The sequence below is a fragment of the Panthera uncia genome, chromosome D2 (assembly GCF_023721935.1).
Source record: "Panthera uncia isolate 11264 chromosome D2, Puncia_PCG_1.0, whole genome shotgun sequence".
Taxonomy (NCBI): Eukaryota; Metazoa; Chordata; class Mammalia; order Carnivora; family Felidae; genus Panthera; species Panthera uncia.
In genome coordinates, this window is record NC_064818.1 from 13,053,902 (window position 1) to 13,081,083 (window position 27,182).

General features: G+C 43.8%; 1 protein-coding gene across 3 annotated transcripts in view; it reads left to right on the forward strand.

The window, feature by feature from the left end:
* The window catches only part of TOMM20 (translocase of outer mitochondrial membrane 20), a 35,387-nt gene extending 8,492 nt beyond the window's left edge, over window positions 1-26,895 (forward strand). Inside the window, exons 4-5 of one of the 3 annotated variants that reach the window (XM_049644983.1) lie at window positions 25,239-25,409; window positions 26,785-26,895. In XM_049644983.1, coding sequence (XP_049500940.1) covers window positions 25,239-25,409; window positions 26,785-26,825 — 212 coding nt within the window. In that variant the 3' untranslated portion in view covers window positions 26,826-26,895. Of the gene's footprint in view, window positions 1-3,611; window positions 3,755-6,961; window positions 9,796-25,238; window positions 26,041-26,784 lie in introns of those variants that run through there. The other 2 variants (XM_049644985.1, XM_049644984.1) reach the window with 2 other exon arrangements.
* The last annotated feature ends 287 nt before the right edge of the window (window positions 26,896-27,182 follow it).

The following is a 27,182-nucleotide window of genomic DNA, read 5'->3' on the forward strand; positions in this document are numbered from 1 at the left end:
AAAGGTATTCTAATATTTCAAGACAAGTCACTTAATAATGGGAGGATTATTTTATTTAAGACTGACTCTTGGGGCACCTGGGTGGCTCAGTTTAAGTGTCTGACTCTTGATTTCAGCTCAGGTCATGAGCCCTATGTCCGTCTGCACACTTTGCATGGAGCCTGCTTAAGATTCTCTCTGCCCTTCTCCCCACCTAGGGCGTGCGCGCTCGCTCTCTTTAAAAAAAATTAAAAAAGGAAAGAAAATTGGCTCTAGAAGTGAATACTTGCTGTGGGCTATCCTTGTCCATAATATGTTTTGAGTGAATTTTAGGTTTACTTGATACATGATACAGAGACTATAGTAAGTAATCTTTACAAGTGAGGTTTTTTTTTTTTTTTTTTCTCAACGTTTTTTATTTATTTTTGGGACAGAGAGAGACATAGCATGAACGGGGGAGGGGCAGAGAGAGAGAGGGAGACACAGAATCGGAAACAGGCTCCAGGCTCCGAGCCATCAGCCCAGAGCCCGACGCGGGGCTCGAACTCACGGACCGCGAGATCGTGACCTGGCTGAAGTCGGACGCTTAACCGACTGCGCCACCCAGGCGCCCCACAAGTGAGGTATTTTTTAGCAGTTTAGAGAATATAGTCCTAATGCAATATATAAATAGTAACTGGAAGAATATGCTTCCTCAGCTTCTTCACCTAATCTTTAGTAGGTCTTTTCCAGTATTTATAGGAAGGAATGGGTCATATAATTCGTGGAGAAGGTTAATTTACCTGTCAGGGTCACACAGTGAGTTCACGGTGCTTAATTTCAGGACCAGTGAACTGAGTCTGATCTAGAGTTTAGGCTTTGTGCATTATGTATTCAACCAAGGATTAAGAGTTCTGTTTTTAGGGGCTCCTTGGTGGTTCAGTTGAGCGCGACTGACTCATTTCGGATCAGGTCATGATCTCATGGTGTGTGAGATCAAGCCCTGCATCGAGCTCTGTGCTGACAGTGCAGGGCCTGCTTGGGATTCTCTGTCTCCCTCTCTCTCTGTCCCTACCCTGCTCACGCACGTTCTCTCTCTCTGTTTCTCAAATAAACTAAAAACAAAAGTTCTTTTTTTTAAACATTACTATTACGAAGTTAAAATGCTCACACTGACAAATTGAAAACTATAATTCAGTAATTTAGAGTCTTAAATGTATTTGTAAATTTTTAGTGTCAAATTACCTTTCATTTCAAAAGTAGCTTTGAAGTAGTAGTTGCTGTCGTTGATAAAAATGGTATCAAGTGTCAAGTTTTTTTTATGCTCATTGCTGTATCTTAGATTTGGATAGTATTGAACTACACAGTGTAGGTCACTTGTGGTTATTTTACCTGTTTTTATGGAAAGAGATTAAAGGTTTGAGGTGGTGGTGATGTGTTACTTTTGATCACGTTTCTCCCTTCCCAATAATTTCTTTGCTTTGATTTTTTCTGTAAGAAATAATTATTTTATTTGGATGGTATAGTAGGCTGATAATATTTATAAATGAAAATGGGAATGGCTTATTAGAAAATAAGCTTGGCCTTTTTACCCCAATTCATTAAGAAACATGTGAGGTTTAATCATAGGGTGATAGTAAAGCACTTAAATCCTCATAGGGCTCATTTAAGAGGCTGTATTAAATATCCGAACAGAAAAATCTGCATGGATAGGGATATCTGTGTCTAAGGGTATAGGTTGTATATCGATTCACGCAAACAAATTCTCAAAATTTTTTGTTGATGCTCATAAATATGTCTATCAAAGTTTTCTTCTTTCTCCCAAAATATAAACATTATTTTAAATTATTTTACTTATAGTCCAAACTACTAGAGTATAGTGCATTAATTACTTCTATTTGGATTATCTCGAAGATCCATGTGTTGTGGCCATCTGTCTGACTTGAACTGTTAGATCCAGATTGAGAAGGACAGTAACTCATGGTGGTTGAGGGGGAAGGTCAAGGAGGGACAGGGAAGAGTTACTTTTCTTCCCAAGTTCATGTTCCACACTTTAACTCAATGCCATACAGAGGGTTACTTAACAACTCTGCCAAGCTGCTTTTTTTCCCAGTGGAAACTACCAGCCCAGCTCAAGGTTGAAGAGTCAGGTGGTTAGAATTAGGGGAAAAGTCAACATCAAAGTAAACCAAGTGAAGGCATAATTGACTTAGGCAGTAAACTTCATTTCACATGGTCTCCTCCATCTAGGGGTCTTCCATAAGCATATTCTGTTAACTGAGCCAGATCTCATCTTAGGATACCTTGAATGGGCTCAGGTCTACAAACTAGAGAGGAAATGGTTTCATCTGCATTGAATTGCTTTGGTTGGTCATTAACTGTTTGCATTATTTTTAGAAATATTAGGAGGTGTCTCAATCCCCTGTGTTCTACACTAACACTCCAGTAGTAGCTTTATTTCCATTTAATAATCAGAATTAATAACCCCAGGCAACAGTGTAAATCCCCTACATTGCCTGTAAATTCAACGGCATGAGGATTCAGTGGCCACGTGGCGTTTTAATTTCCAAGTTAACGGAGTCATTTGTCCCCTGATGAAAGTCAAAGCCCAGGCTGAAGACCTAAGTCTTAATTTTCTTTTTTATAATTTTTTTTTTTTTTTTTTAATTTTTGGGGAAACAATAGGCGGGGGGAGGGGGCGGGGGGAGGGGGGGGGGGGGGGGGGGGTGGAGAGAGAGAGAGAGAGAGAGAGAGAGAGAGAAAGAGAATGAGAATGAGAATGAATTATAAGCAGGCTCCACGCTTACCTCAGAGCCCGACGTGGGGCATGATCCCACGACCCCTGGGATCGTGACCTGAGCCAAAATTAAGAGTCAGATGCTCCACTGACTGATCTACTCAGGCACCTCAGTCTTTTGTGTTTCCTATTTTAAATACTTCTTTGTAGAGTTGTACTTTCTTCAGTTTGAATACCTCAGTCTTCAGATTTTCTCAAGTGAAAATGTTAAAGCAGGCAGTTCCTCTTCATACACCATTCTTCAGTCACTTACTCGGTCATTTTCTTCTTCAGGGTCAGAAAACTTCGCTTACTGGTTTCTTATAGAGGCTGTGACTCCGGAGCAGGCAGATGAAAGAGATGCGCAGGGTGGTGGGTGGACGGGACGGGAGTCTTTCGCCGTCCGGATGCACCACCCTCCTAGGGTTTTTTCTGTATCTGCTTGTGCTGCCATTCAGATAGTGTGAGCGATTAGTGTAAAGTGAACTTGGACTTCTTTTCCACCTCAGTCCCCAGTCTTCAGTTCTTTCTTCTCATAGAAAAGTACTGTTCCATTGTTAGCAATTTTTAATATGTTGCAGAAGTATTCTAAGTCTGTAAACAGTAATATACTTGCATATTTCTGCACTTAATTTCTCCCCTTCTGTATGTGTTTTGAAGATCCTTTCATATCTGTGCATGTGATCTGATTCGTTCTTATTAATGGTTTCATAATACTCAGTTATATGAAGGTACCGCAGATTATTTCCAGGTTTTTACTTCTTTGATGTTTTTGGTCATGATCACTTGGAAACGTAGTGAAGGCTGTACAGTTGAGTTTTTGACAGAGGCAAACAAAGGCTTTCCAGGTCACATTACTTTTATGTAAATCTTCCAGGTGAATATGAGAAGGGTGTAGACCATCTGACAAATGCGATTGCGGTGTGTGGACAGCCGCAGCAGTTGCTGCAAGTGTTACAGCAAACTCTTCCACCGCCAGTGTTCCAGATGCTTCTGACCAAGCTTCCGACAATTAGTCAGGTGAGGATTTGAAATGTTAACAAAAGTGAGTAGAATATAAAAAAAGAAATGTTTTAGGGACATGGACTTTTAAAAATCAGTGAAACCATAAAGGCCATTCTTACTGTTACAAAGAAAAACTAGTCTAGTGAACATGATGAAATTCTGAAACTCATTCTTGGGATGAAATCAGAATTGGAGATACCCGTGCTTGAAAATGGTCTTCCCTGATAACGTTTGAGTGAGCGGTCATAAGATCTAGTCGTTGTGCCCTCTGTGCGGATCAGAAAGTGTGTCTCAGGGGCACGTGGGTGGCTCAGTCAGTTAAGCATCTGACTCTAGATCTCAGCTCAGGTCTTGATCTCAGGGTCCTGAGTTCAAGCCCCACTTTGGGCTCTGTCGTGGGTGTGAAGCCTACTTCAAACAAACAAAAAAAGAAGGAAGTGCGTCTCATAGTATTAAATCTCAGACCTTGGTATTCACATACCAAAATTCAGGCCCCTCTCAGCTACTTTCTAAAAGTAGCTTTCTACCTTCTGTGAGCCCATGCATTCAGCGAAGTGGCCTGGCAGAGGACAGAGGAGCTAAGATTGGCACAGCCTGAAACTAGATCACAAAGGATTGTAGATTGCCTCTGACCTCACTCGTCTAAAGGCCCCAGTGCCTCCGCTTTTGCCAAGGTGGGCTTTGAGCTTGGAGCTATTTAACTACATCCTCAAATCTGTATTGAACACAGTACGATTTGTATAAAAGATGACCTATAACTTAAGAGTTGATTAAAATTGCATTCTGTTCATTTTTAATCGTCTCCAGGAACTGAAATGAATCTATTTTTTGGAACAGTTTGTGTATTCATGTGTTAATTCCCATAGTTGATGTGATTAAAAATTAATAAAATGACTGGTTAGTTCTTCAAACTGATCTTTATTCAACTAGTTGGAGAAGGGACTAGAAAGAAAACAAGTCCCCAAAGATTTAAGGGAGAGGGTTGAAAAACCAAAGATTTGGTCTTAAACCTTTTTATTTAGACTAATGTGGCTCCTAGCGTGTCTGTATTAGAATCCTCTTATAGTGTCTACTCTTGGAAAGGCAGCATAGCGTGGTGCTTTTGGAAGATTGACCTCAGGGTGAGGTCTTGTGAAATATGGATGAGTTTGGGATGAAGCCTGAATTCCTCTTTATAAAAATGGCCTCCTTTACTTAGTTAACTTATCTCATATTATTTTGACATATTTTCAAATGCTAATTTTGGAAGTACTTTCTTGTATGAGGACTTCGGAGCATTTTCAGGCCAAAAAGGGAAATGTTTGGAGGCTAAGATGACCAGTAAAAAATCAGTATTCTTAGTTTATGTGGGAGTGAAAGAGATCTTAAATTCTTTTTGGTTTTAGTTATATAATTGACCAACCTCTAAAACAGTGCATGTTATTCTTCCTTTATTAACTTGGATTTTGAAATGGGACTGACCGCATGATCATTATTTTCTTTGATAACAGTGTTTAAGAGTGTTAAATGTTGAAATTGTAGAATGGGTAAACTTTAGCAAGATTTGATTTCTTTGACCGCAGAGGACATCTCCCCCCACCCCTTAAAATTTTTTTTTGGGAGGTGCCTGGGTGGCTCACTCGTTTAAACATGACTCTTGATTTCAGCTTGAGTCATGATCTCATGGTTTGTGGGTTCGAGCCCCACATCAGGCTCTGTGTGCTGGTGCGGAGCCCACTTGGGATTCTCTCTCTTTGCTCCTCCTCTGCACATGTGTGCACATTCTCTCTCTCTCTCTCTCTCTCTCTCTCTCACTCACTCACTCAAAAAACTTGAAAAAGAAATTCTGGTTTTAATTGAAGTGTTGTTGACACAAAATGTTACATTAGTTTCACATGTACTGCTTACTGATTTGACAGGTATACTTTATGGTCTGCTTTTCTCACTGATGTGTTTACCCTCTGTCTCACCACACAACATTGTTAAACGATCGTGGGCTATATTCCCTATGCTGTACTTGTTATTCCCGTGACTCATTCATTCCATAACTGGGAGCCTGTACCTCCCACTCCCCTTCGGTCGCTTTGCCTATGCCCCCTCCCCCACTTCCCTTCTAGCAGCTGCCAGTTTGTGTTTATGGGTCTCTGTTTTTTTGTTCGTTTTGTTTTTTAGATTCCACATATAAGTGAATTCAGATAGTGTTCATCCATGTCTGACTTAATTCACGTAGCATAATACTCTCTAGGTCCATCCATACTGCCATTAGCAAGATCTCGTTCTTAGGGCTGCGTAATAGTCCATTAAATTATATATATGCCACTTCTTTATCCATTCATCCATTGATGGACACATAGTTTGCTTCCATATCTTGGCTATTGTAAATAATGCTGCAATAAACATAGGGTTGTGTACATCTTTTCGAATTCGTATTTTCATTTTCTTTGGATAAATAATCAGCAATGGAATTGCTGGATCATATGGTATTCCTATTTAAATTTTTTAAGGAACCTGTTTACTGTTTGCCACAGTGGCTGCACCGATTTACGTTCGCACCAGCAGTGCACGAGTGTTCTCTTTTCTCCCCATCCTTGCCAACACTTATTATTTGTCTTCTTGAGTCTAGCCGTTCTGACAGGTGTAAGGTGATGCTCCTTGTGGTTTTGATTTGCATTTCCCTGACGATGAATGATGGTGAACCTCTTTGCATGTGTCTGTTGGAAAAATGTCTCTTCAGGTGCTCTGCTCATTTTTAATCAGATTATTAGGTTTTTTTCTTGGTGTTGAGTTGTATGAGTGTTTTATATTTTTTTGATATTAATTCCTTGTTGCATATATCATTTATGAATATCCTCCAGTTCAGTACATTACCTTTTCATTTTGTTGGTTTCCTTTGCTGTGTAAAAGCTTTTTGTTTTGGTATAGTTGCAATAGTTTATTTTTGCTTTTGTTTCCTTTGCATGAGGACACATGCTTAGAAATGCGTTGCTAAGGTCAATGCCCAAGGGATTACGATCTATGTTTTCTTCTAGGAGTTTTATGGTGTCAGGTCTCATACTTAGGTCTTTAATTCTTTTCCGAGTTTACTTTTGTGTATCCTGTAAGAAAGTGTTCCAGTTTCATTTCTTTGCATGTAGCTGTCCAGTTTTCCCAGCACCATTTGTTGAAGAGACTGTCTTTTCCCGTTGTATATTCTTGCCTCCTGTAAAGGACATTTAAAAATTAAATTTTTTTTTTCTCTTTCAGAGAATTGTAAGTGCTCAGAGCTTGGCTGAAGATGATGTGGAATGAAAAACCAATATCAACATAATCTCAATTAAAAATATTTTTAAAATCTTAACTCGGAAGATGAGCAGCTCTGGGGGAATAAGGGCAAATAGGCTGGTTATGGACTGTCCTACACTGAAATCTACCAAAGTTAATTTTTACTTTGTGTAGATCCATTTATCTGTTTTATTTATTTTTCCCAGTGAAAAGTGTATTTTGATAGAAGTCTTTTCATTTTATAAATACACTACGAGTTACCGAAATATCATGGATTTATTTTATTCCTATAATGTGCAATTAAAATGTACATATAGCGTCACATTTCTTACGTTAAAAATACTCTGTGCTTAGTTTTGAAAGATAGGCCAAGAAAATGTAGGAGAAAGTTGAAGAATGCACGTTGTTTGTTTTTTTTTTAAAGCTAGTTCATTTTGTTCTGCATAAAAGAATTGGGTGGAAGCCTGCTTTATCAAAACTAAGCATTAAAATCTTTGAGAGGTCATTTCTTTCCTTTTAATCTCTTAATACATGAGATATGCTGCTGTGCTGTATTAACTCACCTCCCTGTGCATTTGTCTTGAAATGTTTTGTTTAACCAGTGGGCTTAATGTGTTCTGGATATTTATCTCCATGTATTTTAGCTGTATGTAGTTGCAGATAGCACTGGGAATTAGATCTGTGTCATTCTTAATCTAGCCATGTGAGCTTCACCAATTACTGTCTGCCCTCTTTCCTCTTTATAAATGAGGCAGTTGGTCTGCTAATTCAGAGAAGTGTCCCTTTCAGCTTTTAATTCATTTGTTTCTGTTTAGCATCTATTTTCAAATCCACCTTTTCCTGAGGTATATGTTTGTTTGGACAACCAGGCCTTGCATTTTTTTATACTCTGAATTTTGCATGCTTGCCTGACTTTGTATTTTTGAGTTGATCCCCCCCCCCCCCCCTTTTTTTAAAGATCTGACTTGTGTTGGTTTTCACCGAAATCCTATGGTTCTGTCACTGTCGTAAATCTGAAACTTAACTTTTAGGTAGCCGGGATGATACGCTTGTAAAATGTTTGTTCCCTTTGCTTTTATCTTCAGTGTATCTCCTTAATCCTCTTTCATTTATCTTGTTACGATGAGAATAAGGTGTAACCTTGTAGCTGAAGACTTGGAAAGAATGGAGGTGTTCTCAAAATAGTGACGTGTTTTCTGCAGTCACAGATTCAACATCGGGCCTGAGAATAAAGATCCTTGGTACTTGCTGTCATCTGTTGAACTGAGTAACAATTCCTCCCTGTATAGGTTACCTTTACTCTGTCTAAAAATCTGGAGAGATCCCAAAGACTTTTCCTAGGTACCAGACTTTTTATTTTGTTTTACTTACAAATTTTCCTTAACCTTGGGTTTTTGTTGTGGTTGAGATCTAAAGGAGAGTGTTTGCAGTATGGCTCTAAGTTTTTGCCTCTGGACATCCCCACACCCTTTGGCACGTCACATTACATCTCTGAACTTACCTCCTAGTATTCTCGTCTGTAAAAGAACATCAGACCACGCGACTCAGACATTTAAGGACTCTTCCTTGTGTATCTTCCACGTGTGTAATCCTGAACCCTTAAACAGTGTGCTTTTATTTTTGATAACACCCAGCCTGCTCTTTTGTGGGGATAGGGAGGTGACCAGTGCAAACATGCCAGTCAGTTTTACCAATAGATCCCAAATCCAAAGCAGGGCAATGGCGATTGGTCAGTGATTGACCACATCGGTAGGAAACAAGCTTTTGTCCTGTGCCCACCCCAGCCAGAGGGAGTGTTGAGACCAGGGGCATCCAGAATATAGGTTAGAGTTGGTATATAGAGGCAAGAACAAGGGGCAGGCAGCTTGGCAAGGGAGGAATGGACCCAGAGAAACTAAGGACTAGTTGGAGGAGTGAGGGGCTAACTTAGCTGTGTGGGAGGATGTGAAGGCTATATGCTCTGGAGAATTCTGTAGTCTGAGCTGGGTATCACTTAGTTTTCTGAAAAATAACCAGCTTTGATGTAATACTTGTTGAAATGCCTGTGGTATCTTCCCATTAGAGCTGATTATGCTGTCATTTTCTTACTTAAATGATGGTTTTCAGAACAGGTGCCACTTCTGAAAGTCGTTTTGTTAAAAAAAAAAACAAAAAAAAACCAAGCAAGGTTTTCCCCAGATACTTAATGTGCTGAACACCATTTCCTATCTAAAGTTTTAAATGGTGACAGAACCATGCAGTCAGTAGGAGCGATGCTGGCCCAGTGGTCCTCAGCCCAAGATTTAGGTAGAGTGGTGACAACCTGAGTGTGCCCATGTCCTAATGTTGCATGTTTGGGTACTGTCTTTGGAAATGGAAATATGTATTTGTGCATGTTGGTGCGTTTCCTTGGGAAAGACGATTTTTCGATTCCACAGTTGTACTTAAGGTGAAAGCACACTTAAGATGGGCTTTACCTGACTGTGTCCCGCTAGCCTGTTAACAGATGACTAGGACTTAACATTCACATTGAACTTCTGTAAAGTACATAAAACCTAGTACGGTGGCCATAGTAGGCACTCAGTAAATGTTTGAGTCCTCTTACCCTTCGGTAATTGATTTTTTTTTTTTTTTTTAACTAAATTTCTGCTTTTCTGACCTTGTTGAACCAACTTCTGGACCAGAGTATTAACAAAATATTGCCGAAGAGAGTTTGAGAAAATTGGTATATGATGGAGATATTACACAAAATTCTTTCTTGTAACAAAAAATGCAGTTTTATTATTGCTTGTGCCTCAGCTGTTTTAAGTGAATATTATTAAAGGGCTTGGAGAACATGTTGGCTTGGTGTGTATTTGCAGAAGTGAAATCTGAATTTGATGACTGGCAGTGGTGGTACCTGCTTCTAGGTTGACATCCCTTAGAGAAGGTTGACAGTTGGGCAGCTCCTCCCAGGAAAAGGCACATTTGCCTTTGACTTCATATCCCAGGTTAAGAACCCCTGCTTTAATGTCAGCTGGTGAGGGTTCTGGGTCATCGTGATTACCCAAGTTTAACAGGTACCTGGAAGGATTGCTAAAGCACATTGCTGGGCAGCAGGTCAGACTCAGGAGCACATTTTCAGTATTTCTTTTTTTAATTAAAAAAAAAGTGATTTTCTTTTAAGTAAACTCTGTGCCCAACTTGGGGCTCGAACTCATGACCCCAAGGTCAAGAATCACATGGTTTATGCACTGAGCCGGCCAGGTGCTCCATTAGCATTTCTAATGAGTTCCCAGGGTTTGGTGACGCTGCTGGACTGGGGCCATGCTGTGAATGTGACCCAGCAGCAGTCAGGGGTGACCTAGAAAACATGAATAGGAAATTATTGCAGGATAGCGAGTGTTCATGTCCCAGATGATGTGCTTCAGCGGTGCACTCTGTAAAAATGAGATGTGTAATTAAAAAGCCGGCCAACTGGTGGTAGTATGTGATTATTTAAGAACACCCAGTACTCATTCGATAATCCAAAGCATAAAGACTGTCAATTACAGACTTTATGTTCGAGATAGGCCAGTCCATTTAAATGTTTTTTTAGGATTTTTTCCCCCATAAATAGCCCATTAACTAGACACATAAATTAAGCAGAAATTCCATTCCCTGGGGCGTGCTCCGGTCACGATCTTGACGGTTTGTGTGCTTGAGCCCCATGTCTGGCTGTGAGCTGGCAGGGCAGAGCCTGCTTGAGATTTTCCCTCTCTCGAAATAACAGAAAAAATTTACATTCACTAAGCATTTTGATTGTGAGTTCTAAAATTTTTATTTGATATTTGTGTCTGGGCAAATCAAATGGATTTTTTCCTTTTAGAAGGTCTCCAGGACATTTTATATATAGAACCTTTTCCTTCACTTTTAAAGGCTTACAGTTGTGTTATGGAAACAGTCCAGGAGGCATTGCAGAGGTACTAAATTCTTGTTTAATTTCCATTGGTATTGATAGAGGAGTCAAACACTTCCCGATAATATGGATATAGAAGCTAGGAGTCGGGGGTGGGGGGAGAAAATGAGTAAGAGAGGCTGTGCTTAAGCTAGAGCTTGATCTGAAAAATCTGTGCCTGGTGTTCAGCAGTGCCTCCATGAGACGTGCCAGCATGTGACCTGCACGTTCGGGGAGAAAACGGGATCCCACTGGAGCTTCGCTGAGATCTTAAAATCCATGTAACCTTGCCTTTTCTTAGCTAGACTGAAGTGAGCAGGCCTTTCAGCTTGTACCTGGGCAGAGTGGGTATGTTTGAAGTTGTAAAGCAGAACGAGTTGCCTGTTACCCAGAGGAGCGCACGAGACAAGTCCCTGGAGAGGTGGAACGTGCTCACTCAGTGACCTCTGGACAGTGACATCGTACATGCAGCTGCTCACTCTGTTCGGCATTTGAAGAGGACAACTTGGTGGTCTTAGCAGAGACTGATTCTTATAAAAAATTACATCAATGTGCCATTTTTTTTAGAGCCCTGCACTAGTTTTCAAAAGCTTCCCTTGCAGTTAGGACTCCAGTAGCAAGTATAGAAGCCCAACTTGAATTAGCAGAAGTGGCATTTGTTGGCTCAGGAAAAGTATGTCTAGCCTTTCAGATTAGAGTGAGCTCCCTACACCTGACCATCCCCTCCACCTCTGCATCTCACTGTGCTAGTTTGACTTTTACTAACAGACTGAAAGAGGCTGGATCTCCAGGCCTCACATAGAGGATGACAAACGTTTCCTCACTCCAGAATGTATTCACTCTCACTCCCTACTATCTCAGACAGTAGCTGTTCCCCTCTCATAGCTTAAGAAACCTGCCCAGGGACGCCTGGGTGGCTCAGTCGGTTGAGCGACCGACTTCGGCTCAGGTCATGATCTCACAGTTTGTGAGTTCAAGCCCCACGTAGGGCTCCGTGCTGACAGCTCAGAGCATGGAGCCTGCTTCTGATTCTGTGTCTCCCTCTCTCTCTGCCCCTTCCCCACTCGTGCTCTTTGTCTCAGAAATAAGCATTAAAAAAAAATTAAAAAAAAAAAAAAAAGAAACCTGCCCAGTGTTGCGTGATAAATGGAAGATTCAGGATCCTTCCCCCCCCCCCATCTTTATTGAAGTAAGATGAGTAAATTAAGATTTTATATATTTAAGATGTGTGATGTGATGTTGGGGTATAGTGGACATGAAATGATTCCCATAGTCGGGCTAACATCTGTCACCTCAGATATGTTACCTTTCTAGGTGTGTGATGTGGGAATACTTAACATCTACTCTGCAGGGGTGCCTGGGTAGCTCAGTTGGATAAGCGTCCGACTTCGGCTCATCACGGTCTCACAGTGAACCCCATGTCGGGCTCTGTGCTGACAGCTCAGAGCCTGGATCCTGCTTCGGATTCTGTGTCTCCCTCTCTCTGCCCTTTCCTTGCCTGCTCTCTGTCTCTGTCTCTCAAAAATAAACATTAAAAACAAAAAACAAAAAACTACTCTCTGCAAATTTCAAGTATACAACACATTTAACCGTATAGTCCCCATGCTCCAGAACTTATAACTGGAAGTTTGTACTGTGTGTTCAACATCTTCCAATTTCTTACTCCCTTGTCCCTGGCAACCACCATTCTACTCTATGAGTTTGATTTGGTTTTCCAAAAAAAATTTTTTAAACTTTATTCATTTTTGAGAGGCAGAGAGAGACAGAGCATGAGCAAGGGAGGGACAGAGAGAGAGGGAGACACCGAATCTGAAGCAGGCTCCAGGCTTCAAGCCTCAGCACAGAGCTGGACACAGGGCTCGAACCCACGAACTGTGAGATCATGACCTGAGCCGAAGTCGGATGCTCAGCCAACTGAGCCACCCAGGGACACTACCCCCCCCCCACCAAATTGTTTTTTTGTTTTTTAAAGAAAGTAGTCTCTATACCGACCTGGGGCTTGAACAACCAACCCCGAGATCAGGAGTTGCATGTTCTCTGACTGAAGCAGCCAGGCACCACAGCATAAGATTGATTTGTTTAGATGCCACCTATAATTGAGATCATGGTCTTTTTGTTTGGGGCTTATTTCACTTGGCATAATATTCTCCAGGTTTATCCGTGTCAGAAATGGTAGGATTTCCTTTTTTTTTTTTTCCCCTTATATTTTGAGAGAGTGAGTGGGGGAGAGGCAGGCGGAGAGGGAGAGAGAATCCCAAGCAGGCTCTGCAATGACGGACATGGAGCTGGATCTCACGAACCATGAGATCATGACCAGGACTGAAGTCAAGAGTTGGTTGCTTAACTGACTGAGCCACCCCGGTGCTCCAGAATTTGCTTTTTTAAGGCTGAATATCCACCCCCACCCCACCCCCCCCACCACACACACACTCACACACACACACACACACACACACACACACACACACACCTGTAACATTTCATTTATCCGCTGACAGACATTCAGTGTCTTCTCCTGCCTTGCCTCTGGCGAACAACACTGTGACGACCATGGGGGTGCAGCTGTCTCTTTGAGATAATGATTTCATTTCTTTCAGACATATCCCCCGAAGTGGGATTGCTGGGTCACGTGGTAGTTCTGTTTTTAAGGTTTTGAGCCATCTCCACACTCTTCCACAGTGACTACACCGACAGTTCCAAAGGGAGCGGACTCCCTTTCTCCACAGCCTTGCCAACACTTGCCGTTTTGACTTTGATAACGGCCGTCCTGTCAAGTGTGAGGTTATATTGTGCTCTTGTCAATTTCCCAGATGGTTAGTGACGAGCACTTTTTGGCCATTTGTATGTCTTTGGAAAAAAATGTCTACCGGGGCCTTTGCCTGTTTTTAAAATTGGGTTGTTGTTTTTTTGTTTTGTTTTCTGTTTTTTGTTTTTTTTTTTTTTTTTGCTGTAGGTTGTAGGAGTTCATATTTTTTTGGATATTAACCTCTTTGATGAGAGGTGGTTTGCAAGTATTTTCTTTTATTCCATTGGTTGCTTTCTCACTTTGTTGGTTTCTCTTGCTGTGCGGAAATTTGTTACTTTGATATAGTCCCATTTATGTTTCCACCGTAAACGTTATGAAACTACTTAATAACTTCACTTTTAAAATTCTGAATTTCACCTTTACGATTTTTCTTATAACATTTCCAGAACTCTATTTCAAATGTCAATCATGTTTGTAAATTTATTTTTGGTGTTTTACTTTTTTTTTTTTAAGTTTATTTATTTTGAGAGAGGGGTGTTGGGGCAGAGAGAGGGAGAGAGAGAATCCCAAGCAGGCTCCACACTGTCCACACAGAGCTCCAACATGGGGCTCAGTCTCATGAAACGTGAGATCACGACCTGAGCTGAAATCAAGAGGCTGACGCTCAACCCACTGAGCTACCCTGGCACCCTGGTGTTTTACTTTTTTAACTGAAGCATAATTGACACCAAGTTATATTGGTTTCAATTGTACAACATAGTGATTCAATAATTCTATACATTGTGCAGTGCTCGCCATGATAAGTATAGTTACTGTACAACATTATCACAGTATTAGCGACTGTAATCCCTTTGCTGTACTTTTTATCTTGGTGATTAATTATAACTGGAAGTTTGTACCTCTTCGTCCCTTTCACCTATTTCGCTCCTCCCTTCACCCCCTTCCCCTCTGGCAATCACTAGTTTGTCCTCTGTATTTATGACTCTGCTTCTAGTTTTCATTTGTTTGTTCGTTTGGTTTTTTAGATTACACATGTAAGTGAAATCATGGTGTTTATCTTTTTCTGACTTACTTCACTCAGCACTATACCCTCTAGGTCCATCCATGTTGTCACAAATGGCAAGACCTCATTCTTTTTATCACTGGGTAATATTCCACTGTGTATATATGCACCACTTCTGTATCCATTCATCCGTCCATGGACACTTGGTCTTCCATATCAGCTACTGTAAATAATGCTGTGATGAACGTGGAGGTACGTACATCTTTCTGAATTAGTATTTGTGGGGGGAGGGTTTAATACTCAACAGTAGAATTACTGGGTTATATGGTATTTCTGTTTTTAACTTTTTCAGGAATCTCCATACTGTCCTAGTGGCTGCACCAGTTTGCATTCCCACCGATGGTGCACGAAGGTTCCCTTTTCCCAGCATCCTTGCCAACACCTGTTATTTCTTGTCTTCTTGATTCTAGCCCTTCTGACAGGTGTGAGGTTTTGATTTGTGGTTTTTCATTGCGGTTTTGATTTTCATTTCCCTGACGATGAGCGATGTTGAGCATCTTTGCATGTATCTGTTGGAAAAAGGTCTTCGGAAAAATGTCTTCTTTGGAAAGATGTCTGTTCGGGTCCTCTGCCCATTTGTAATCAGATTGTTAGTTTTTTAAGTGTTGGGTTGTAAAAATTCTTTATATATTTTGGATATTGACCCTTTGTCACATATTTTATGTGCACATATCTTCCATTGAGTAGGTTGCATTTTCATTTTGTTGGTGGTTTCCTTTGTCTTGCAAAAGCTTTTTAGTTTAATGTAGTCCCACTTGTTTTTCCTTTTTGTTACCTGGCTTTTGGTGTCAAATTGAAAAAATCATCACCGAGGCTAATGTCAAGGACCTTTTCCCTTATGTTTTCTTCTAGGGGTTTTTATGGTTTCAGATCTTACAGTTAAGTCTTTAATCCATTTTGAGTTGATTTTTTTATATGTTGTAAGATAAGAGTTCACTTTCATCCTTTTACATGCAGATAATCCAGTTATCCCAACACCAGTTTTTGAAGACTGTTTTTTTCCTTCTTGTATATTCTTGGCACCTTTGTTGAGGGTTAGTTGACTGTAATAAGACTTAGGGTTTAAAATAAGGGTAACTTGCACTTTACTTGACTGCCTGTTTGAGAGATAGGGTAAAAGGAATTGGGGCGACTTTTTTTTTTTTAAAGAATGTAGGTACTGGGCCACCTGGGTGGCTCAGTTGGTTAAGCGTTCGACTTGGGCGCAGGTCATGACCTCATGGTTCCTGAGTTCAAGCCTTGCATCGGGCTATGTGCTGTTAGTGCAGAGCCTGCTTCAGATCCTCTCTCTATCTCTCTCAAAAACAAATAAGCATTAAAAATAAAAAAACATAGGTACTTTTCACCAAAGATGAAAAACATAATGCACAAACAAAACAAAATGGCCACTATATATAATTCATGTCACACGTAGAATGGTTGCTTCTTTCTTGAGAGGGTACAAAGCCTGAGGAATTGAAAGCACAAAACGTTATTGAAATTATGTCTTCTCTCTTCTAAAAATGAGAGTTTTGTTTTTGTTTTTGTTTTCTGCTCTGTAACTTTGCATTGTCTAACATAAAAATCTCTTTGCTCCCTCCCAAGTCACTAATATACAGTTAATGCTTCAGGAAGGAATGCCATGACCCCTAAGCTGCGGTCACAGTCTGGACCCGGTAACAGGGCCAGAGTGTTGGAAAGGCAGGCTGACGAGCACATGGACCTGGAGGGCTGGGATGAACTCGGGCTAGCGCGGTGTGGCGGCTGAGGCTGGGGGCTGGGCTCTGGGTGGGGACGGTACCTTGGCCAGAACTTGCTCCTCTCCCAGATTCTGTTTCATTTAGGATTGCTCCCATCTCTCCGTTCTTCCTGGGTGATTTCATGCTCTCTGGCTTCATTGGCACCTATGTCCCCTCACTGAGCTCGGGTGGGTGTGGGGTCCTGCTTGCTCAGCATCACATGGCTGTGTGCAGGCACCTCACGTGACTTGTACAGAATTGAATTAATTCCCTTGCACAGGCTCCTTCTGAGCTGTCCTCCACTTGGCTGTTACCTACTCACCACACTACACCAATGACCAAACCTCGCCCCTCCTATTCTTTCTGTGTGTCTGATCTTTCCACTCTTTTCTGGCCTCACTGCTGCTCTAGGATATTTGATTATAGTTACTGTGCAGCCTCATCGACTCTGATCCACTCTGCTGCCCCAGGAATTGCTCTGAAACGTCCCTCTCGTGTGGCATCCAAGGCCCTTATAATCAGACACTTGACTAATTCTCCAACCTCATTCACCGAGATCTACTGTAATTTTTTTAGTAACGTCCCGTTCACCCACCAGACCACTCCTAAATACGTATGTCTTAGTGATGATTGGGTTTCTCAGCATAAAGCATAGTTAAATGCTTAGTAAATACTTAATGAATGGAAATCCATATGATCAGAAGTTGGCTGGGAATTTTTCACAATGAAACGAATATAAAAGATTTTTTGACATGACACATGAAGGTACATGGAAGGACGAACAGAATATCGTTGTGAAGAGTGATAATACCTCTTTTAAAAGCTACTTATTAAGTCATTGGGTTTATTATTATTTTTTTCTAAGTTTATTTTGGTGGCACCTGGGTGGCTCAGTTGGTTAAGCGTCCCGACTCTTGATCTCAGCTCGGGTCACGATCTCACAGTTCATGCGTTCGAGCCCCACATTGGACTCTGTGCTGACAGAGCCTGCTTGGGATGCTTGGGATTCTCTCTCTACCCACTCCCATCAAGGCAGAACAAAGGACATAGAAGTTTATTCAATACACCACAAGATGGGCAGTACAGCAAAGAGACTGTCTGCAGCAAGGTGGCAGTGAGGGGCCACAGTCACAGGGTGGAGTGAGGGAGATATGGGAATGGATGGAATTTTCCCTTTTTTGGTAACTGTGCCTGGTTGTGAGTAGCCCATTGGCTAATTAGAGCCTATGGCTATTACGAGGTGGGTCACTTAGTGAGCCTGCTTGCCCGAAGCTTGTGGTGGTCGGTGAGCCCTGTGGGCTCTTTGACCTTACTCAGGTTTACCCTTGGTCAAGCCTGTTGCTTAGAAGCCGCCTCTACAAAAAGGTTTTTACTCCTTTATTTTTTTTTATCAAAGACAATACCAAGCAGCATTCTAGATATTTCTCTTAATGCTTTCAGCTGTCTGCTGAACTTAAGATTTCTTCCCAAATGCTCCGGGACCCAAAGTCCTTGATTTTGAGAGTAGACACAGGTACACCGAACGTCCATTGAGAGGGGGGGGAGTGAGTGGACAGGGAGGTGTTCTGACTTGTAATTTCCATGTGGCGAAATTGTCGACCCATTGTCCGTTTATTTGGGCCTGTGAGTTGAGTATATTTCTGTTGATTCTCTAATAGAAACAAAAGGGCCGGCCAGCCTGCTTTCTGAATAAAGGGGGACATTCAACAGGAAATGTGCAGAATTTCCATGTTCTTCCTTTTGTAATGTGTAACTTCCCTTCTGCAAAAGGGCCTACAGATCTGACTGTACTTACTTAATTAAAATAGTTTTAATCCCACCTCTTTTCTAAGAAAGTGGGAAAATCATTTTTCGTGAAGCCTCTAGGTGATGGCATCATCAGGATGCTGGGGGAAGCGAGGAGACTGGAAAACACAAAGTCATCTCAACACCAGGGGAAGCCATTCACTCACTCCCACAGACTCCTCGTCTGGAATGCGTTGTACGCCTCTGGCCGCCTAGACAGCACATCTTCCTTCAGGACACGTCTAGTGTCCTGTTAGCTCTGTGTCTCACGTTCATCATGCCTCCTGAAAGACGTTCTGAAATGTCTCTGTGTTTGGACAGAGTCCCACACTGAGACACCTCAGGCCAGTTGACTTTCTGTGTCACCTCCCCGCCCCACCCCGCCCCGCCCCGCGGCCTTGAGCTTGGTCAGATCAGTGCTGCTCCAGCTCCCAGTGTTGGTTTTCATCCAACAGGTCGGGGCATGCCGGTCCTTGCAGGCAAAAAAGATGTGCCTGAAGCTATTCTCCAAGGGAGGCTGGCTGCCAGGGGGTCAGGGACCTTTTCGGGGCTAACCACATTCCTCACCTCTGATCCTTTAACAGATATTTAGAATATTCTGGATTCCTCAGATTGTGCTTCAGAGCAGTAAGAGCTGAGAATTAATGATATCCTCTGTTAGAATTTTAGCCTAATCTTTCAAGTCCTCTGTTTTAAGAATCATTTGTAATCATGTTCCTTTATCTTATGCTCCCTTTAGGTACTGTTATAACATAAAAAACAGTGTATTTTGTAAAAACAAACTGCATTTGTGTAATGTTTTGACAGCTCAGGTGTTACATCATTGAATTCACAAAGCTGAGGAAGGTAAGGATATTACTAACAAAGGACACAGTGACAGGGGGAGGCATGGAAGGATCCAGTGATTTGTTTAGCATCACTGAGTTAGTGATTAACATGCATCCAGACTTGGGATGCTTGGGTGGCTCACTTGGTTGAGCATCCCGCTTTGGCTTGGGTCATAATCTCACAGTTCGTGGGTTTGAGCCCCACGTCAGGCTCTGTGCTGACAGCTCAGAACCGGGAGCCTGCTTCAGATTCTGTCTCTCTCTCAATCTCTCTCTCTCTGCCTGCCCCTCCCCCACTCATGCTCTGTGTCTCTCTCAAAAATGAATAAACATTAAAACAAAAATGCATTCAGGCTCATCTTCCTGGTTTGTACCTGAGCCACACTACATCACAATGCTTTGAGGACAGCAAACTGATATAAATGTCCTCATCTCAACAGGATGTGTGTTTAAAAACTTCCTTTGGAAGGAGGTAAGCTCTAGTATGGCCGTGCTGTTTTGCTACTTCTGTTCACTGCGACCCCTCTGGTGCCTAGCATGGGTTCTAGCACGAGACGGGCACCTCAGTAAAAGCTAACTGAATTAGTTAAAAGGACGTTAATTAAAACAATTTTGTGGAGCCTGACAGAAAAGGTTGTTAGTCAAACCTATGAGACTATGAGACCCCCCCCCATCTCAAAAAAGAGAAAACAAAAAAAGAAAGGACATAGGTCCCTGTGTCCTGAGCGACACAAAATACTTGGCACCATAAAGGTTCATCTCTTCAATTATACTCTTCCTTTACCACAGCTGTCCTCTCCCAAAACAAAGATACACAAACTTCCTTCTCAGAGGGACTTAAGATCTGCGATAAGGAGGGGCGCCTGGCTGGGTCAGTCAGTAGAGCATGTGACTCTTGATCTCAGGTTTATGAGTTCAAACCCCACACTGGGGGTAGAGATTACTTATAACTGAGATCTTTAAAAAAAAAAAAAAAAAAAGGTACGTGATAAAGATGTTTTCAGGAAACAGCTAAGCCAGCCCTAGAGTCAGAGTATGCTTGGAAGACACCCATCGTAACCAATTCTTACAAACCCTGACCTGTTTAAAATAATTTGTGATTTAAAGCGATTAAAATAGTTTGTGATTTAAAAACTTTTCAGTGGTTCATTCCATGCTGAAAAGCATTTGACAGATATCCTACAGTTAGAGGAATAAGCTCTCGTCAAGTCAAGAAAAAACATCTCCCCTAACCAGTTTTCAAAGGGTTCTGGGTTAGTCTAATTACAGACCGTATTCTTCATTTGTGGAGATAGGACACCTGACTTGCTGTCCTGGAGGCACACAGGAGGTTTTCAAGGATGGATTTGTCAGCCACAAACTTCTCTTTCAAGCACCTGCAAGCAGGTCATATTTTGTGCCCTTGTGATGTGACCCCATGAGACAAAAGTAACAGGTGAGCTGTGTGGATACATTTGCCTCATCTGAAAATGCTTTAAAGCTGCCAGCTGGGCCACATGGAAATTCAATCTCCATTGCATAGGGCTCGAGGCAGCCGAGTTATTGGACACTGGCCCAGGCTTTCTGACAGGCAAGTATCAGCAAAGCATGTATCAGGTAATATGTTTACAAAACCACATTCCTCCCTCCTCCCAGCATTCCATCCAAATTTTGCACAGCCAGCTCTGTTCTGACCCTGTTTGCTCGGAGATCGTCTGCCAGGTAGCGGACGACCCGGGTCTGCTTTAAGTCCAGAGGTGGACGGAGAAGACAGCGGGCGTCGAGCTGACCCCTTCTCCAGTTCCAAGTCGGGGAAGGGGCCGCCAGGCCCGACCAGGCCGGCGGGTGGTGAGCGGCGCCTGTCCCGACCGTGGTCCCCCGAAGAACTCGCAGCCCGCAGGAGTCAGAGCGAAGGAGGGCTCTGGCGCCATCTAGTGGCGGCGCTCCCGCCGGCGGCCCTGTCCCCGCACCAGGCGCTCGGGAGCGGAACTGAGACCCCCGCCTCCCCCAGCCCGGAGCTGAGATTCTGTACGAAGTGCACACAGATCGTCAAGGGCAAAGCGAACATACTTGAACGTGGATATTTTTAGGGGGAAATAAAAGTGCATCCGGGAAATTGTACCAGGATAACCTTTTGCCAAGTCTCTTGTTTCAGAGCCCCATAAATTTGAATGTTACATGGGAGCGGAGGCCAAATGAGAATGCGAAATACAGGAAACTAGTTGGAAGGATCCCTGACTTGTCAAAGAGGCCTCATTCCAACGTGAGCCTCAAAGTGCCTCAAAGCAACCTATGTTTTGTGTAAAAGGCAAAGAGTAAAAAACGTGGCAGAGGGTTTCTTTAACTCCTTAACTTCCCAGTTCTGCGCAAAAATAGAGGGGCAGCCGTGGTGGGACAGATTTTGGAACCAGAGACTTGGGTCTTGGGTTCCAGATTTGCAACTTCCTAAGGACTTCACTTATTGGAGCTTCCTCGGATTCATTTCCAAAGAGGATGGTAGTGTCTCCTCACAGAATGAAAACCCCGACTGCACCCACCATCTGTATCCACGCCCATCCCCCCAACACTGTGGGCGCACCTCTCAGAGCGGGGAGGGGGGGTGGCGGGGCATTGGCTTTGGACCACTGGTCGACCTTGCTGCAGTCATGCATCCTGCCTTCCGCACCATCTCCCCCTCGCTGCTAGATATTTCCAGTAGCAGAGATGGTGTAATTTATCCCGTCTTCACAAAACCTCTTGACCCTTTGTCCCCTGCAGCTGGCATCCCATTTCTGCTCACTTTTACATTATAGCAAAATGTCTCTAAAGGGCTGTTCATAGCCGCTGTCTCCACTTCTCCCGTGACCCACCTATCAGACTTTTGTCCTGGCCCTTTCACCCAGGCAGCTTTTGCCAAGGAAACCGGTGACCTCCACGATGCTGAATTCTGGGGTCAGTTCTCAGCCTTTATCTGCGACGGCCTATCAGCACTACTGGACAGGATCGCGCCCTTCTGGAAACCTTTTGTTCTCTTGGCTTTAGGACACTACATGCTGGAGTCTTTCTCCCCACACTGGCTGCTATTTCCCAGTGTCCAGGGCTCAGTCCTTGGATGTCTTTGCCAGTTACTCGCTCCTTGGTGCTCTGAACGCAGTCCCGGGGCTGAAGATAGGATCTGCAGATGCTGACCACTCCAGAGTCGCGTCTCCAGCCTCCGCGTCGCCACTAAACTCCAGACAAAGAGAGCCAGCTTCCTGCGTGACCTCTCAGACTTGGCATTCCAAACTGAACTTGGGATCTTCCCCTCCAGATCTGCTGTTAGGATAGGAAAAGATAGGCTAAAAGAGGCAGAGAGGGAAAGATTAGGACCGGAGGTCCCTGGGTGGGGAAAAACACAGGGTTTGGAACAATGCTGGGAGAGCCTGACCACAGCAGACCCCTTCAGGCATGAGGTCCCTCTCAACAATGTCACAGACCCCACCTACTCCCCCTCGGGTTTCCCTCGGGAATTTGACAAGAGACCTGACTAAAAATAAGTAGACCAGAAAACGGATGACCCACAAGGACCAGCGTGGCCACAGACCTCTCCTTGTATGACGAAAATGAGCCAATCAGGAAAAGGACAACCCAGCACCTAGCGTTTTCCAGCCAGTAGAGGTCGACCCTGAGAAGGAGCGAAGGGGAACCGTGGGAAACCAGGACCCTTGCCTCTACTCGCGGCCGTTCACTTTTGAATGTCGCCTCTCTGTCAAGAGAGCTCTCCTACTCTTCTTCCTTTCCGATCTTACGGTCTCAGGAACTTCTGTCTGCCGCCACTCATTTTGCGTTCACCACTTTACTCTTCGAAGGGGCAAGACGACGAGTCCCGGTGCTGAGGTAAAAAATCCTGCAACGCTGTCCCTGGGGTCATCTCCATCCTAACGAATGGTTCCTTCGGGCTTCCAGACACTCAGGCCAAAAATGTCCGTCATCCTTGACCCCTCTTTTTCTCCCACACCTCACATCCGGTCTGTCCAAAAACCCTGTTGACTGCATACACTGCATGGCCCTGAATCCAGTCCGTCCTCAACACCTCCCCCATCACTCTGGTTCCACGCTACTTTGTTGATCTATGTAATGCCCATCTCCACCACAGAAGAAGCCCTCCATCCGTGAGAGCTGGGGTCCCGCCCACCCCCGGTTTTGTGTATCACTGTATCCCCGGGGCTTCAAACTGTGGCCTAATAGGTGCTCAATAAATACTGGCCAATGAAAGAATGAATGAACGGGGCAATTCGTGAAGTGCAGGTATTTTATAAATGGTGGCAATCATTTTACATTGTCCTCCTTAGATATTTAATGTGAATCGGAAGTTAAAAGAGGAAATTGCACTGCGAAGGAGCAGTCAGACACATCCATGCGTAATATGTCTGTAGTTTACCTTAAAACACTTCAGGGACGCCTGGGTGGCTCAGTCGGTTGAGCGTCCGACTTTGGCTCCGGTCGCGGTCTCACGGTTTGTGAGTTCGAGCCCCACGGCGCCCTCTCTGCTGTCAGCACAGAGCTTGCTTCGGATCCTCTGTCCCTCTCTGTGACTCCCTCAAAAATAAATAAAAAAAAAACAAAACCCTCAAAACTGCACACTTCAGCCAGAAAAGAAATAAATGAAGCAAAGCTGGCAAAACGTAAACGATTGTGAAATGGAAGCGATGCGTGTGTGTTTGTTATACTGTATTCTTTCTGTATGTTTGAAAAATTCTAGTAATGGAAAAGTAACAGAAAGCATGATTGGCAGCATTTGTGGGATACCAGCTGCAGCAGCGTCGATTCAAAGCCACCTGCCCGATCGTGGCTGCCCGCCGAGCCAGAGGACCCCAGACGGCCAGCGAGGGCCCTGCGGTCCTGGGGGTGGGGGTGGGGGGCCCGGCTTACCTGGCAGGCCCGTGCAGAGAACCACAGTGGCAGCAGGGCGGGCGCGGTGCTCCCATCGTGGCTCCTGAGAGACGACAGGTCTGCCTGAAATGCAGCCCTTCGGAGGTGCTCTCAAACAGCTCAGCTGTTTCTGGCCAAAAGGCTTTGGGTGCGGGGCCAGATTAACACCTTTTGAACTTGAAGGCTGAAAAAAAAGTTGAACTCAGAAGCCTGACAGAGCTATGTGCCAAAGCTAAACAGAAATGAAATAATGACTCTCCCTCCATGTGGCTTAAATGGGATAGCTCGAGATGCTGTCGGGTTCAGCCTCTACCTCCTGTGTCAGTTGGGATGCTTTCCACTGTGACAGCAAATCCAGATCATGCTGTAGCAGAACGGGGCTCTGCTGTTTCCTAGCCAGGGCCGGTGAGCATCAGGTACCGGGATGAGTCTGGACCTTCTTTCCCGTCTCCCTTGGTCCTGCGGGGACGGATCCTCGAGCTTTAGCTCCATTTTCAGGCAGATGCTTCCCTTGTGGTCGTGGTACAGCAGTAAGGGCTTTAGACTAGCGTCTTTCCAACCTCAAGTCCAGTGGGAACGACGTCAGTGCCCTCATTCCTGGCAAAATGTCCTTGGTATCTCACCGGCTCATCTGCCCACCTGTAACCCAATGCCGTGTGGAGAGGGAGATAGAGGATAGAGCAAGGGACTGGCTTGTGTCTAGGTTATGTGCCTCTCCCCTGAGATGGAGGTGGGACCCTCTCCCCTAAGCGCATGGGCTAGGGCTAGGGAAACATAGTTTCCTGGAGGGAATTTGGTATCCAGTTAACAAAAGGAGGGGAATAGATAGCGGATAGCCAGAATATCACAAATGCCGTCTTCCTACCTACATCCCGAAATTATTTGCAATAATGCCATGCAGAGAAAGCTTAGGCCAAGGAAAGCTACTATAATTGGACCCAGAATGTAGCTCTGAGCTTCCTGGTGGCCAAGGCCAAAGGGAAAGTCTTGTTTACAGACTGCTAGCTCATCAGGATTAAACAGTAAGGAAGGATCAACAACAGACAAAACGATTCCAAGGCTCATTTTAAGCTGTCCACTTCCTCCGTTTTCTCTGTCCATCTCCAACAAGAGCTCTTATCCCCTCTCTGCCTAGAGACACCATATGGCCTGCTGCCCTTTCTTTGCAGTTAAATACGAAACTCTCAGAATATCCGGGGGGCTGGGATCAGTGCCGCAATCACATTTCACTATGTACTCCTCTAGGGAGGCAGCGAAGCTGAACTCGGAAAGGCAAAAAATCCACTGCCATCACATCATCAATTAGTCAGAACAAAGGGTCGAGACACTTGGAATTTAGTTCTGTTTCTCTTTTAGAGTCATCTGCAAGCCCTCCCCGCCCCAGCCTGACTCTGTGGAAAAGGAGCGAGCCAGATCAGATGGTGACGCCAGCGTTCCTGCCTGACTGCAAGAAAGCGCATTGCACAGCGGGGAAAGTGGAATCCTGCTCGCCGAAACCCATTTCACAATGGTTTTTGCATCAAAAAGGTTTTCCGAGGTTTTCCTCCCAGACCACGTAGTTTCTCACAGATCCTGAGGGTTTCACACTCCATTCTTTTTCCTGTGTTGACAAGCGGAGGAAGCACATCTGTTTAGGCCGGGCGGGTGTGGCGCTGGCCGGGCCCCTGCCCTGCTCTCCTGGGCTTGCCTGTTGACGAAGCGGGAGCCCAGCCAGACCGGCCAGCAGCTGCAGGTGTTGAGCGGAGGGCTGGCCAGAGAGCTGCTCACTTGGCCCCCGCAGGGAGCCTTCCTGACAAATGTCACCGCTGCTTTGGGAAAAGAAAATGTTGACCGGGTGACCCCTTCCTCCCCACCCCTAAACTTCAAGTTTACAGAGTACCTGCAGGGAACTGTTGATCCCCCAAAGTGAGGGGGAGGAGGGCACCTTTTGGTCTTACTCCTGCTTGGGATATTTTCCTCTCTAGATTGGTCCTATTTGCACCTTAGTAATGGCCAGCATTATTATTATTATTATTATTTTTTTTTTTTTTCTGGAAAAGCCGTATAGGAGACTAATTTGACTGTAGGAAGGAAATGATTTGTAACCTTTCCTGTATGATCTGTTCAGTCTCTCTCTTGTGTTATTCTTATGGTCTGGACTTTAGTATTTTATTTTATTTTATTAAAAAAACCTTTTTTTAATGTTTATTTATTTTTGAGAGAGACCGAGATCAGGTATGAGCAAGGGTGGGGCAGAGAGGGAGACACAGAATCCGAAGCAGGCTCCAGGCTCTGAGCTGTCAGCCCCAATGTAGGGCTCAAACTCACAGACCGTGAGATCATGACCTGAGCTGAAGTCGGACACTTAACCCACTGAGCCACCCAGGCTCCCCTGGACTTTAGTATTTTGACTTGGAGTCGTATGTTGAGCATCCTTTTGGCTTCCCAGAACATATGTGAGTGGACAGCAGTCGCCTCTCCAAGGTGAGGACTGTTGCTTAGACTTGGTCTTAGTTATTTCAGCCTTCTGTTGGGGACTAGGATGTGACATGGTAAGAATATGCCTTAGGTCGCCTGCCATGGTAGAAGGACATCACCACAATAAAGAACATTTTCGGCTGCTTTGTCTCTCCAGGCCGCGATGGCTTTCTCCCAACACAGACACCCCACTAGGCCACTATTCATCTTACATAGTCAGAAGCCTTGTTTCAAACATTGGGTTGCAAAGTACAGTGGGTCTCGTGATGACACATGGTTTTTCATACTTCCAGTAGTTTTTATGAGTCTGTCACAAATGGACTGATTTCGCTTTAAACAAAAGGTCTTTTATTGTGCTAACTTTTATTATGCTAAAGGTCTTTTATTATGCTATGATAATGCATAAACACAGATTAAAGGGTTTTTTTTTTCCCCCTGAGAACAGTTGTCTACTCTCAACGGGAAAGAATACCGCAACTCGACTGATGGCAGTGCCATGGACTGTTTTATGGAAGAAAATAATGTAGCAGCTAAAATAAATGTGTGCTTTGCTTGAGCAAGGATCATTTATGAAATTGCCCAGTCAGGGGCTACACCCAGGACTTGCCTTCTGTAGAGGCTGTAACAATTACACAAAACCGGGGGAGACTTCCTTGAAACAAGCAAATGTTGCCAGTTGACAACAGGAATGTAAACATGACTCCAATTAGCGGATATACTAATGGCTCTTTCCTATCTGGGATTTTAGCTGTGTTAGCTACGAGAGGAAAATTTCTCCCTCTGTCTTCCCACTTGCTCATCTCCAATTAAATTACTTACAGTCAATTCACAGGCCTTCGGGGA